Here is a 14,839-nt window from a genome sequence, read left to right on the forward strand (position 1 = left end):
ACAATAAAATATAAACCAATCTAATTCAAATATCATTTTCATTAAGATGCAAATAATGCGATATTTTGTGCAACATATATGACCTGTTAAAGGGAATATTAAATATATATCCAAATTCAGTTAAATATCTGAGCTCATAAAACACTGTAGGCCTTTTTTGTACGATTAGTCACTTTGGATAAAAGCGTCAAATAAATTAATAAACATGAATGTAAATACAAGACCCCACATTACCATTCTGTTGACATGTCTGCCATGCTTTACACAGGTACAGGAGACTGAATTTTCTGTTACATCTTCTCTTAACTTATCTTAAATTATAAAATTCTTTCTCTCTAAAGTCTGGATAACACCAGGCATCATCTGAATAAAATTTTAAAAGTTGATGTGAATCTGACAGACAGTCTCATAGAGTTAAGCAACTGAATTAGATGCTTTAACTGCCTACAATGGTCACACTATTTCGTTATGCACTAAATGGGTTATGTTCTATCCGATTTTTTTTTTTCTTTTACTCGTTGATCTTCGGAAGCAGGACCCTGCCATCGATACGCAGATATTTTCTCTATCATATTGTTCTTTTCAGAAAGCCATGAGTGATTACTATTATAATTTGCCACACACAAAGACCCCAGGGCCCCCCCAGGCGGTGTCCCTTTAAGACTGCCTGTGCTTATAAAGGCCTCGTCAGCACTGTGAAATTCGTCCTTGCTCCTCACTAGTGAAACACACAAAGCGCTCATTTTGTAATGCCGGGGATGCCAAGTCCTCACATCCAGTACCAATATCCCAAAATGGAGATGTCTACCCCCCTTCCTTTTTGTGTCTTACTCAGAAATCTGGGCTTGCAGCGCCCTCTGTTTGACAATGTGTGCACTGCACCTTAGACTAGAGGCCAGTGAACCAGGCTGCCTTGTTCCATGAGACTTTAAACAGAAAGTGCGAAACTTCTTCAAAGTTACTGTGGGCCACAAGCACCCCCTACCCCTGCTACCCCCCGCCGACAGTGCCTTGTGTTAAAAGGGCCAGGTCCCGAAACCCTGAGGCAGGTTGACCTGTGGATGGGACATTGGGGCCGCGAGTCCAGGCCCAGCGGTGTCCCACCTCCACTGAACCATGGCTGCAGATCCACTCCGGGGGGAGACAGAGGGGGCTTTGAAAAATGACACCTTTGTTATTTCAAGTGTTGTTGGGGGGGGGGGGTATGGTCCGCAGATGGCCCAGGGCCCGGGGCCCAGGGCCCGCTTCGCCAGACGCAGATGGAGAGAGGCAGGCCTTTGAACTTCCCGGGGGGGCTTCCGATGTTCTGGCTCTGGGCCTCACTCGGGAACAAGCCGGCCCATTGTGGTCAGAGCGAGCCCCCCCCCACGTCCGCCCAGAACAAGCACACAGAGACACCACAATGCTACTTAGCCGTCTGGGACAGAAAATGGTCAGTAGGTTCGAGTCTCACTGACGTGGTTAAACAGCCTCACTTAAGGGCTAAAGGCGAGTGACTCCATCAGCACCACCCATGGCTTCCTGCTCTTTAGCTGAGATATTTCCTAACTCCACCTGGCTGGATTTATGACACTTTTGAGGAACGTCAAACCCTGTACAGCTCTTTGCTCGTCTTCGTCAAACGATTTGCTGCTCACGTGGACACTGAAATGCAGCTCAGAGGAGGGTTAGAGTGGCATCCATCACGACCGCAGTTCCACCAGTGGCGGTGCTGCAGTGTGGAGGACCTGCATCCAGGGGAGGATCCACCTCTAAATGAATGCTACGGCTCTGTTACCCACTGCAATCACACTGAACACGATACGTAACCCCATCGCCGTGCTCAGGTTACGCAGCTTTGCCTCCTTTTGTGAAAGACACGCAAACTCCCTTTTTTGGGGGAAGATTCGTGTCTGACGCTAATAACACGTGACCTCCCACCCCAACGCAGCTCTTCATCACCAATGTTCTGTGTGTGTGTGTGTGTGTGGGGGGGGGGGGGGGGGGGCAGGGGAGGGATGAAAGGAGAGGAGGGACAGGGAAGCTTCTGGAAGCTGCATTTCTCCCATAAACTGCCGTATTAACCCCCCCATTTTCTGTATGGCGCCCAAGACCTTCAGCATGGAGGCCATGTTATGCCATGATATGGCTGGAAGCTACAGATTCTTTGTTTAACATGAGAAATAAATTCTCTGTGTCTTAATGCCGTGGCAATTTTATATTGGGTTGAATTTCATTTTTGTTCAGAGGGCGGAATGTTGGTGCCTTACTGCACATGTTCAGTATGTACAAATTCAAGCCACATCACAACCGAATGAAATGCTTTACAAATGAACGACTGTAACTGATCTTAGTGTGTTTAAAAGTTAGTAAGTTAGTGCTAATTTCATATAGCATGTCTTGATTGGGCAGTTTTACTTGTAGATGGGTAAATAGAACTATGGTTTTTTATTTTACTATGAAAATGGCTTTAACAGAATAATATTTTGATGACATTTTAATGTCTGTCTATGTTTTGTTGGCAGGATGCTGGATTCCCCAAGACAGTGATGTTTCTCCTGGGCTTTGAAATATCAGGAATGATTGACCTGTTTCGTGACTGTTAAGATAAATGATCCCCAGGAATTTCCAAAGCCTTGCAAATGTCTCTGATTACATCTCTCATCTAGGTAAGAGCAGTCTGGAACAGGTTGGGAAAAAAAGAGGGTAGGAAACAGGAAAGAGGAAGACAAAAGGAAAGCAGGAGAAAGGGAGGAGTAAAACTGGAGGACAGCAGGAAGAATGGTGCCTATGAAATGGGTGGCTGTATATTTAGTGCATCAGGTAGTTAAAAATTGAAATATGTTTATAAAAACCAAATATGTTTGTTTCTCCTGGGTTCTGAAATACTAGGAATGACTGACCTGCTTGGTGAATGTGAAGATGGATGATTCCCAGGATTCTCCAAAGCTGATTACATCCTCCATCTGGGTAAAGCCAATCTGGAACAGGCTGGGAGCTCCAAGTGGGAGTGTTAATCGTGTCAAAAATAGACACACACCTCGCTTTGTGTCTGTTTGCGAGGCATCCCTTTGTAATCAGGCTCGTATGCAGATGGTGACACATCACGACTGCGATTTGGGCACCTACAGCCACTGCAAAATGGGCATGAAAACCCGAGGAAGTGCCTGGCATTGTGTCCTCTGCCACGATAACTCACCATCATCTGCTGCTTCTCGGCCCATGCTTCCTCTGATATCCGTGACGCCTTGGAACTGGTATCCAGTTGTGTCTGGATTAAATCCAAAACAATTATGAAGTTGCCTTGGCAACTGGTTCCAGGAGCCTTAGTGAGGCGTGCCGTCCATCCATGCTCCTGGCACAGACAGATAGCAGGAAGGTAGGAGGAAGACAGAAGAAAGAAAGGATGAAGGCAGGAAGAAGACAAGACAAAGTAAGAATGAAGACAGGAGAAAGGGAGGAGGAAGATGAGAGGAAAGCAGGAGGAAAACAGAGGAAGACATGAGGGGGACAGGAAGACGGGGAGGAAGACAACAGGAAAGCAGGAGAAAGGGGTGATAGCAGGAGGAAGATGGGACGACAGCAAGAGGAAGACACGAGGAAGATGGGGGTAGCAGGAATGGAGGAGGAAGACAAGAGGAAAGCAGGAGATAGGGAGGAGGAAAGCAGGAGGAAGGTAAAGGGAAGGCAGGAGGATGGGAGACACACTGTAAGAAGGGAGGAGGAAAGTAAGAGAAAGGAAGAGGAAAACAAGAGGAAGGATGGAGGAAGGCAGGATGAAGGAAGGACAATGGTAACATAAAGGCAGGAGGAAGGAGGAGAGGAAGAGAAATGGAGGAGGAAGGAAGGGGGAAAGCAGAAGGAAGGGAACAGAAGGAAATCAGATGAAGGTAGAAGAAGAAACAGGAGGAGGAAACAGTAAGAAGGTAGGAGGAAGGGAGCAGGAAGACAGGAGGAATGAAGAAGGAAGTGAAAAGAAAGGGAGGAAGATAGCAGGAGGAATGCATTACACACTCAGGCTGGGTGGAGGTGTCTGTGTTTATTATAAATAAATAGAGCAGATTTATGTAACAGAGCTATGATGTGTTATACTGAGGTGTGTATGAAGAATCCCTCATTCAGCCAACACAGACACATTAGGGCACCAGTACACCAGAACCTGGACATGTGGCAATAGAGGTCTTTTATAAATGTATTTGATGTTTTTACTGTCTGGTTTACAAAATATACAGCCAGCCATCTGATAGACCCATGAGCCTCAGGAAACATCTGAACATCCATGATCCATGGGTAGGCCAGCAAAGAGGATGACAGAGAAGATAAACACACACAAAACAAACATGCTATGTTGTTGGATTTCTTAGAATGTGCACAAAATAAAGTATATAAAGAGCTCTTTCAAACATTTATTTAATATTTCTGAAAAGGTGCAGAAATGTCTGGAGAAACCAGAGTCCCACTGTTTTCAAAGGTCACTTATCATTCCATGTGTTTGAACAGTTGGTGTTTGTTTAACAGAAATCGTTCCTAAGTAGGTAGACGCTTTTATTTTGATTCTGTCAAGATAAAAACAGACCTCCTGGCCAGTGGTACTGACCGAAGCGTTGGCTGGTCGGCACGGCCCCGTCTCTGGGCAGCTGTTTGGCACAGATAATGTGAGCGGATGTAAATATATATATAGGGAACAGCTGCAGGGATTTCAAAGAGGCTTTGAATTGCAAGTTCATAATGTCAACGCCATTGTTTGTATTAAATTATGGCTACATTACAAAGACGTCAAAATGTTTCGCTAGAGATTTGATCAAACCCTCATAAATTTTATATAGGGCTTATAATATATAACTGGGCAGAAAATTTAATAAATGATAGGCCTAATCAAAAGGCTTCGGCCTTTTTACTTGATGTAATTACTTTAACAAATGTGGCAGTTTCCAGTGAAAGACTTCTGCACTTAAGCAATTCGTGTCAGATCAGTAAAAATGCCTGTTTTACAGTGGGCATCTATCACATTCACCATATGGTTAGAGACAAACAAAATGCAGTACGTTCATGGAAAAATAAAGCACATTCAGACAGCAAGTTACTCACAGGCAAACCTAGTGAGTTTCATATTTTCAATTAGACGTTTAGAGAATTATTTTTTTTTTTGGGGGGGGAAGGTGAAACCATAAAATTGGCAAATTAGTGTTAAACTAGATGCAAGAAATGCTAATAGTCATTTATTAATTAAACATGCCTCTGCTGTTATGCCGTCCAATCTGCCCTGCAATTTTCATTTATTCTCGTTAGAGTATTCCAGAAAAATCAATAATTGTGTTCTGGGGAATCATTTATTATTTAAATGAGTCCTAATAAGCCTTCTGCTGTCATTTCAGCTGGATAGAAATTTGATTCATTTTTGCATGTTCAGACGCTATTTTTGTCCTCCGTCTCTGAGCCAGATGGGAGGATTTCTGTTCTCTATTGGACACTGTTCACCACCTCCGATTCCAGAGCATTTTACTGCCATGATGTTTGTTTTATTTTAGTGCGATTTTATCATTGTCCAGAAGCCGGGGCTACGTGTGGGTGTTCTTCTTAGTGGCTGATTTGCTTTGCCAGACGAGGGACGTGTGAAGTAGCCTACATACGAAGGGGTGTATGTATAAAACGGGTAATGTCAGTCCCGTGCTATTATAAATGGGTCCAAAACCGCACGAGTTTATCTCACCGGTTTAGAATACGGTGTTCAGTTCACTTCTAGACGCCACATATATACACTATATACCAGTATGTTTCCTTCATGTGTATCTGATATGACGAGTTTCTACTATATTTTGACCAAGCATCAAACATGTGATTATACAAATAAACTTCGTCGAACCACCAATAATGCCAATAAGAAAATCTAATCGCAGACTGGGCGAGATTCTCTTGACGTTAAATTAATAATAAAAAAAATCTATTGCTGGGTTTGTCCATGCAGAAGGATAGTCTACCTTCTAGTCACAAGTCTTCCCTCAGTGTTTTAACAGGTTGACCAGCAAGTTAAAAACCAACCTTAAGTCACATACTGCCACCTACAGTCATAGGCGGCGTTTGATGTTTACACTTTGGGGAGGGGGACGCAAAAAAAAAACCCGCATTCTGCTTACCTTATTTGTTAACATAAGTATTCGAAGCACAAAAAACTATTATTTTTTCTACTCATAGGGTGCCAACAAACAACTTCTGCACAGGAGCAAATATCAGCATAGAACATAGCGCAATGCTGGTTTTACCAATTAATTGCAGTTTCGACTGAGGCGACTGGAGAGGGGGAACTACCCTCCCCCACGACCCCATTCTTACAGTGCTGGACAGTGAAATATATCAATTTGTACTTTTACATAATTAATTGTTGGGTATAATTAGGCTGCCAGTCAGAGCTATATGTCCATCAGCAGTTTCCCAAGTCAAGATCTGGGAAATCTGGGGTTTAATGGCTGCTTTTTTAATTGTATCAAACGCAGGGGCGTCAGAAGCATTTTGAATGTGTGTGTGTGTGTGTGGGGGGGGGGGGGGGGGGGAGACACACTGGCATAAAAGTAATATTTTATGTTAAATGTGTGTGTGTGTGCGGGGGGGGGGGTGTCCCAAACGAATAATTATGATATGAATGTGGATTTAATGGCGGCGACGCCCATAATCAAATGTTTCCGAAAATTGCCTAAGATGTCGCGGCGTTGTTTCCATATCTCACCAGAGACACCAGTAGGTGTGAAAATGAGGAACTGTAACTGCTTTGTATTTAATACGATGCTATAAAAAGCAAGTGCGGGAATATCTCAATTTGCTATAGTATCGCTAGAGGACGCTATCGGACAAAATTTTGCAATAATTTTAAACAGTACCTACCCCCTATTCGGTTTTACATGCATAACTATTTATTCAAATAATTTTAATTGACATTAATTTATATTAGGCTTATTGTAAAATTGTTTTTAAAAAAGTATACTAACAGCAGTACTATGCAAAGCTGAATATGACTCAACAATCAGGAAAACGAACGATGTCGGGATGACAGTTCTCGGCGGGAATTCAGCCTCCTTAGTAAAGACGAGTCGACCCAAATGACGTCAAATTTGCAAACTCGACTGGAAGAGTATGGAGAGACATCTCTCTTTGGGAATATTGCATTGTTTTCCCACCAAGAACCTTTCTATTTGTACTTTTCCTAGGTCCTTTTCTCTCTGTCTCCTTTTCTCGGAATCGCTCCCTTTATCCCGAACTGCCCTGACATCATAGGGACCGGAATGGAAACGAACACGCAACATCCGGGCACTTTAGGGCCCCGCCCTCGCATCATGAAATTTGACCAATATGATTACAGAAAACAGGACGACCCCGCCCTCTCACCGTGAGAACCGGCCAATGGGACCACAGTAAACACCACGGTTCCGGCCCGTCGTGGGAGTCCCGTTATAGTGGGAGGAAGGTCCGGGAGGGAGGTTGCTAGTCCGCTTACTTACCCAGGGCTCAGGTGAGTGTGAACCGGCTGCAGCCTTAGTCGTGCAACGTAAAGTTTCCGGCAGCGTCGTCTTTTATTATTTTCTATTTTCATTATCTCTTTTAAATAAATTTTGTCATTTGTTTGTATTGCCTTACAAGCAGCGGTAGCAACCCCATCATGGGCGTGTTTCCGTTAGTGATATAAGCACATAGTGGTTTAAATAATCCCCTACATAAAATGTTAATCTAACCTTCTCATTATTGATTTTGTTCAGATTCGTGTTGTTTTTGCCTTATGTGTAAGCCACTAAATGGGGGCTTTGTGAGACTACATTTCCCGCAGGTGTTTAAAACATAATATTTCCAAGCAGTGTAGCTGCGTAATGGTCGGTGTCTTGTTTCATATTTATGGCGCTGGACGACACTGATAACTTTTCATATTATGAGCGGTTTTAATAGTACAGAGCAATATGGGTTGTGCATTTGTCCAGACTGGTTAGGCTATTTACAAATAACCTGTCAACAATGTAAATATGTTTCTTGTATTACAGTTTTTTTCCGAATTACTAAAGCACATTTCCTGAAACATTACATTCTTTTCCCAAAACAGTAAACACAAAAGCCCAACTTTCAAACTACATTCACAAAACCTTGGACTCGTCTTGCAAAATCGAACAATCTACTTAAACCAAACACTGCTTTCAGATCATGCTTCAAGACAGTCAGTACATAAACACTACTGAAAAGTCATTACATACTACAGCAAAAATTTTAAATACCAGTCAAAAATGTTACTGGCATAAAGAGAAACATATTTGCTGTAAATAATTTTTATTGCGTCTTGAAAAATCAGAAACCAAAGGTCTATAGTAAAAAAATGTTTAGCAAGAATATGTGTATACAGTTATACTTAAAGCAATGTGAAATGTTTACAGTATTCAGTTCTCCAAAAACGTTACCGTAAAGGACAAAGTAAAACATCAAAATGCATATTACAGTAAAATGTTATGCAACTGCAAGCCAGAATCAAAGAAGAACATTCATTCTGCCTCGTCACCATGTCTCAAGGCTGGGTCTGAACCGAGAACTTCAGCTGTATCACATGAAATGCTCTCCCTTGCTGAGCGATACGGGGAGAAGCCGCCATGTGTCCTCAAGATTTCGTACCTTGACGTCGAAACTCAAGTCACCTATGTTTTCCATGTTCTAGTTCCTCTTTGGCTTCTTCTCATGTCTAGAAACATGCGTGAACGGTTTTGAGTCATTGTCTTCAAATGATGACTACTGTGTGCTTGCTGTGTTTTTTGTTTAGCATCAAAGTTCACCACGGTGCAAAATGTGTTTTGATGAACGAGAATGTGTTTAGAGTTTTAAGAAAAGGGTGACTCGGACCTGCAAATTGTCCTTAACTAGGTGAATACCGTTTAAAGCTTCACAAAATGTGTGACTGACTCAGTAAATTAGTTTTGGCAATTGACGGATTTGTTCCAAGAAGCAGGTTTAGTGTTTTATAATTCAGAAATACTGTAACTCAGCGCTTTGATTTTAGTCGCACAACGTGACACATTGATTTGTATATACAGTTACTAATAAATCCCGCAAGTGATTTTTCAAAGTGATGGTGCCATAGTTTTGGGTGAATCAGTACTGCTTTTCCGTTAAATGTTTATTGTTTCTCTTGCTTTCTGAAAAATGGTAAAATAAAAACACACGCGCGCACCCATTTTAAATATTGCAGGATTCGTGGGAACTGCCGGTAGATGGCACCAAAACGACGTGTTTGAATCCGAAAACAAGACGCACCTAGAAATTGCATATATCTCTGTAACGCTATAATTAACTATGGATTTGCTTATGGTACCAACTACCAAATGTCAACAATAGCCTTTTCAATCTCTGCTGTATTTTAATTTATTTCACTGCACAACTGCACGGTTTTTAATCTTATGTGCGTAGAATCTTTTAATAAGATGCTCCTCTCTGTCTCCCCCCACTCTGACATTACCAGCCATGGACATGTACATGATGCCCAACCCCCCCATGCCTGGTGTCCCCCCAGGTCTGGAGTACTTAACACAGGTAGGTGTGACACTTCTACATGTTTGAGGTCTCACCTCATCTCACCAGGAAATTATATTACCTGTCGTTTGTTTAGATGCTGGATTGCACAAACAAGGGTAATGCAGATAAATACTTTAAATATAATCACAGTTATGCATTATGAGAAGGTAAACACAGATCACAGAATCTGTAGGGTTACATTTTTGAGCTCAGTGATGGTTAGCAGTGTCGATACTGACGTTGTTCAAATGTTATGTGTAAATAAAAATGTTTGCGTTCTTCGTTTGCCCACGCAGGTTGACCAGCTGCTTATAAAACAAAGGGTTGAACTTATTGAAGGTATGTTTGTACAGCAATGTCAGTGTGATGGACATTAATGGTGATTTGATGTTTTATGTTTGTCTGGGATGTTTTTCATACAGCAGTGTATCTATACTCTATGGGGTTGAATAGCAGTAGCAGTTCTTTGAGGTCAGCTCCACCCCTGCGTATCGGACTCCATTGCCTGTCTGTATCTCCCTCCTTCCGGGGTTTTTACTTGCTCCCCTGGCCTGACCCCCCACCCCCTTCACAGCCCTTGCCGGCTTCGAGAGCAACAATAAGTACGAGATCCGCAACTCCCTGGGTCAGAGCGTGTTCTTCGCGGTGGAGGAGAACGACTGCCTGAGCCGGCAGTGCTGCGGCCCGCTGCGCTCCTTCACCATCCGCGTGCTCGACAATTTCGGCCACGAGGTCATCACCATCTCACGGCCCCTCAAGTGCACGTCCTGCCTCTTCCCCTGCTGCCTGCAGGAGGTGAGCTAATCTCAGGACCAGATGTTATATATACCAAGTCTATAGTATAGTATATATAACTGGAATTGGAATATATACTATCAGTCAAAAGTTTTTGCACACCACAGGTTTTTACCACGTTTCCGTTTATTTCATAAACTGCAGATGTTTTTTATTGTTGTAAAGCATTGGAAAGTTCAGCGAACAATTACGAATGAAAAGAAGTCAAATTAATATGAGATACGAGATATGAGATTTTTATTTGCCATTTGTGCATAAAACCAACATTCCAGTCACGTTGGAATTCTTGTGTTAATTATTTTTTAATTACTGTGGGTATTGACAGTAAATGCGTGATGACGCCCCCCCCCTGCAGATGGAGGTGCAGTCGCCGCCGGGGAACACGGTGGGCTATGTGCTGCAGCAGTGGCACCCCATCTTCCCCAAGTTCATCATCGAGAACGAGCGGCGGGAGCAGGTGCTGAAACTCCACGGGCCCTTCTGCGGCTGGAGCTGCCTGCCAGACGTCGACTTCGAGGTATGGCACTCGCCGTCCGGGTTCTCACCCTACACCAGCATGGTGCTGGCTTTAATGAATCTGGGTACTGCTGTGGTTTGGATCCTGCTTTGGGGTGATATTGGGCTGCTGGGACACTCATTACAGAAGCCGGGAGTCAGGGTCAGCGCCCATTTGGTCCTGTCCTTAGTATTTCTTCCCTGTCTGGCCAGCAGATGTCGCTGGCCAGCCCGTCTTGTCACTCCTTGTCAAACCTTTATGTGTTTCTCCTGCTTCCCTAATTGCCACATGGCTCAATAGGCTAAACGTGTGGCTCAGAGTCCCGCGGGTGATTGGTTTGAGGCTGGCCTTGGTGGTATTTATTGGGTTTTTGTTTCCAAGCGTCTATTTTCTATATTAGTTTTCTTGTCCTAGGTTTTCCTTGCTTGTGTTCTGTTCTGTTCCATTCTGGTTCTGTTTAATTATCCTTTATTTCTATTCCTAGTGTTTAATTATGCAGTTAATGTTTCCTAGTTTTTGTATAAGGTTTTAGTTTCTGTGCTTGCAAATTCCTATTAATTCCGCCTGTTGCCGGTTCTCTTGTGCCAGTGCCTGTTGATTGTTCTATTCTTTTGCTTGTTTTCCTGTGCCCTGTGTTAATTGGTTAATTGATTGTGCTACACCTGTTCCTTGTTTGCCCCAGCTCTGTTCTCCAGTGAGTCATTGTATTAGGTGAATGTACTTTAATATGTAAAGGAGTGTGTTGTGCTGTTCAGTTACCCAGTCCAGCTCCATGTGTTGTTCTGTTACTTTATGGTTTGTGTAATTAGTTCTTGACATTTTTTTCCCTGTTTCTTTCTGATCCCATGTGGTTATTTGGTTTGGGTTTCCCCCCAGTGTATTTGTCCCATGGATAAACACCTTTGTCTTGGAGCCACCTGTGGATCGTCACTTCCTTTCTGCCCACACTTTGCCAAATGTCTGTAACATCGGGTTTCCACATTGACTGGTCCTGATGTGTGTTTCCCTTGAGATTCTTACCATGGATGAGATCAATAAGATCGGCAAGATCAGCAAGCAGTGGACGGGCCTCCTGCGGGAGGTGTTCACCGACACAGACAACTTCGGTATCCAGTTCCCCATGGACCTGGACGTCAGGATGAAGGCGGTGATGATTGGCGCATGCTTCCTCATCGTGAGTCTGCTTCTCCATCTTCCTTTTTCCAATCAGCATGCCAGACAGGATTCTTCAGGTACCTCGGTGTACCTGACCGGGGCCCTTGGGTATCTCAGTCTGGAGTACTTAATACTGCCATTGTAAAAATTAGTGTTAAGGACAGTAAAGAAGTGTAGCATCATTTAGCTATGTATTTCATGGAGTTCACTGACCAGCATCATGATGACATGTGGTGATTTTCTTCAGGACTTCATGTTCTTTGAGAACAACCAGTAGAAGCTGGACATCCTGGAGTAAGACCTGTCGTGGCATGGATTGGGATCCTCTGCTAAGATGCATCCATCTGTGTTCCTCTTATAATCATCTCAGTTTGGAACGAAGGACTTCACTTTCCACAAAACAAGGGATTCTTGCGGTATGTGGCTTATGGCCAACTCTCAGGGGTGACACCCCAGGGCCTCCTCCTTGGGGTGTGCTGTTAGATTTGGAATTTGGGGCAGGTGTTTCCTGGGTTTGCCCCTTGCAGTCACTGTCAGGTACAGGGGGGTGGGCTTGAAGGCTTTTAGCCTTTTTGCTCAGACCTCAGAGCTCATCAGCATGAGGCCGGGCAAAATTCACGCACGCAGCAGAGTGGCCGTCTGCCGGACAGTCAGCATCATGATGGTGTGGAAAGCAGGACGCCCCCTGCCCCCCAACACAAACACACACACACACACACACAGCTAGCAAGGCTTTGCACTGTTTGTAACATCTGGACAAGGCAACCTCAGACAAGACAATTCACAAGCAGCATGAAACCGTATCACGATAAGTCCTCCTTTGTGTTTTCTCTTTGGGTTTGATTGTCCTCCTTCCTGGAAACAGATGAGTTAACTTTGCGTATCAAAAATGTATTTAAACTATTAATTTTATTGTTTTTTTTAATTTATTAACTTTTTAAGGCTTTTGTAAATATCCTTTTGAAATGTCAGCAATGTTCCACCAGGGGCCAGTAGTTCTCTGTTCTGAACAGATACCAATGATTTAATGTGGGAAGGTCACCAATAAAGCCGGTGAATGTAAATTAAGTTCTGAATGTGATTAAGTCAGCTGTGAGATATAACACTAATTAATATGTAATTATTAGTGCTGCATGATGGTTGGAAGCTCTTTATTGCATTATACCTGCTACTGTCCCAGTATTCTGGACTCGAAACCGAAATGTCCCGTTTATTAGTAATGACTAACTATTGTATATGAAGTGGCTTCAGTGATGGTCCGGCAGTTGCTGAATTTAATCCCCGACTAGTACTGCATCTGTTAGTGCCGCTGGTTCTGTTCGGTTTCTGAGATGTGCATGCGGCTATTTAAAAAAGCAAGTTGTGAACAGGGGGAGGTTTTGCGCGGGTCGTTCTGGAATGCATTCCGAGGAGTTGGAATGGAAGGCGCCCATGCCTGCCTCTTTATTTAAAACGTGATCGTCTGCCAGTACTTCGACGCTGACAAATCGATGCTGTTACGCGAACAATCTGCTGGCCTCGGATTCACCCTTTTACACGTGAGGCCCCCTCCCTTCTCATCAGTACATATCCTTCCACAAGGCGGGGGCCCAAAACATCTGGGATTTTTAAACTTCTCCGAAAAACCGTGATTATGTCCCTTCATTTGTTTTGTTCCTGAGCCAGGTCCCAAGTAAATGGTCTGTCTCATCTTTCAGTAAGAGGCATTCGCACCCCCGCTGCGACCTTTGATTAATAAATATATTATAATCGCAGTGGGGCCTCCTACCTTTGGGGGGTGCTGTGTGCTTGGTAGCTTGTCATCCTCGTAGTTGTCCATGAGCAAGGCCCTTAACAGCCCCCCCCTCCAAAAATGGGCACTGGATAAATGACCAACTCTGGGCTCTGACCCCCACATTCTGCTTAGAAATGGGCGCCAAAACCACGACCTGTGTTTTGTGCATAAGATATTAACTGAACCATTAGCCGCAAACCCTTTCTGTTCTGCTCATCTGCACCGGATGGTTGTAATTGTGAAGCTTTCTTCACTTTGGGTTTGGTTGGTGTTACAGATGGGTATAACATTAGAGGGAGTTTCATTTGAAGAAGTCTGTCTTTGAGTCACACTAGTGTGATGTCAACTTTGACCTCTGACCTCGGTAGCATCTGTTAGAGTCCATGTGTTTACTCTTGCCTGGTTAATGTGCACAGGTCGTGGTGACAACTTCACTAACCTGCTTTGAATGGGTGACTCGGTTATTTGCTTCGAAAGCGCCATAAAAAGCCATAAAAGCTGTTCCTGTCCTTTCTCCTGTCCTATGCATTGTATTGGGTCTCACACGTTAACCTGGGCGGCCCTGGCTTGTTCCCCCAAGCGGGCCACACAAGCTGTTTGGGCCAAAAGAAGACTGAGAGAGAAATTCAGCAATCCCCAAATAATCTCTGTACTTTTCTCAAGGCAGGGTGGGGGCCTGATGCTTGCCAGAGCACTGGGCTACAGTCTATACATCAATCCACCCCTGGAAATGTGAATTATCAACACAGCTTTAGGGTTGCGCCATTTCCTGAAAATTTATTTATTTATTTATTTATTTTTCTGTGACCTCTGAGCAGTGCCCCCCCCACCAGGACAGTGTGGGGGTTTAGTTCAAACAGTGCTGCATTCTGTTTGCTTAGAATTCCCTGTGTTGGGAAATTACAGATGCTTGGGAGTGTGAATGCTCCTCCAGCCCCTCGAGTGCTGCAGCTTAAGGCTGATCTCTGCATCACGCCCATGCCATGGCTGCTGCAAGTGGCCTGTGCGAGTGACCTGTGCCGTCGCCAGTATTTATACTTGCAGCAATTACTCTGCCAAAATGCGACGTATTCAGTTGTTGAATCGTGCAATTGAAACAGGAAGAAAAA

At 43.8% G+C, this 14,839-nt stretch overlaps 1 protein-coding gene across 1 annotated transcript; it reads left to right on the forward strand.

The window, feature by feature from the left end:
• Positions 1-7,367: 7,367 nt before the first annotated feature.
• si:ch73-206p6.1 (phospholipid scramblase 2) lies at positions 7,368-13,020 on the forward strand. The gene is made up of 7 exons (XM_049027684.1): positions 7,368-7,480; positions 9,458-9,528; positions 9,807-9,849; positions 10,085-10,305; positions 10,661-10,822; positions 11,814-11,975; positions 12,204-13,020. Exons 2-7 carry the CDS (start codon positions 9,460-9,462, stop codon positions 12,231-12,233), a joined length of 687 nt encoding a protein of 228 aa, XP_048883641.1. The 5' UTR covers positions 7,368-7,480; positions 9,458-9,459; the 3' UTR covers positions 12,234-13,020.
• Positions 13,021-14,839: the final 1,819 nt, after the last annotated feature.

Source organism: Brienomyrus brachyistius, chromosome 1 (genome assembly GCF_023856365.1).
Source record: "Brienomyrus brachyistius isolate T26 chromosome 1, BBRACH_0.4, whole genome shotgun sequence".
NCBI lineage: Eukaryota > Metazoa > Chordata > Actinopteri > Osteoglossiformes > Mormyridae > Brienomyrus > Brienomyrus brachyistius.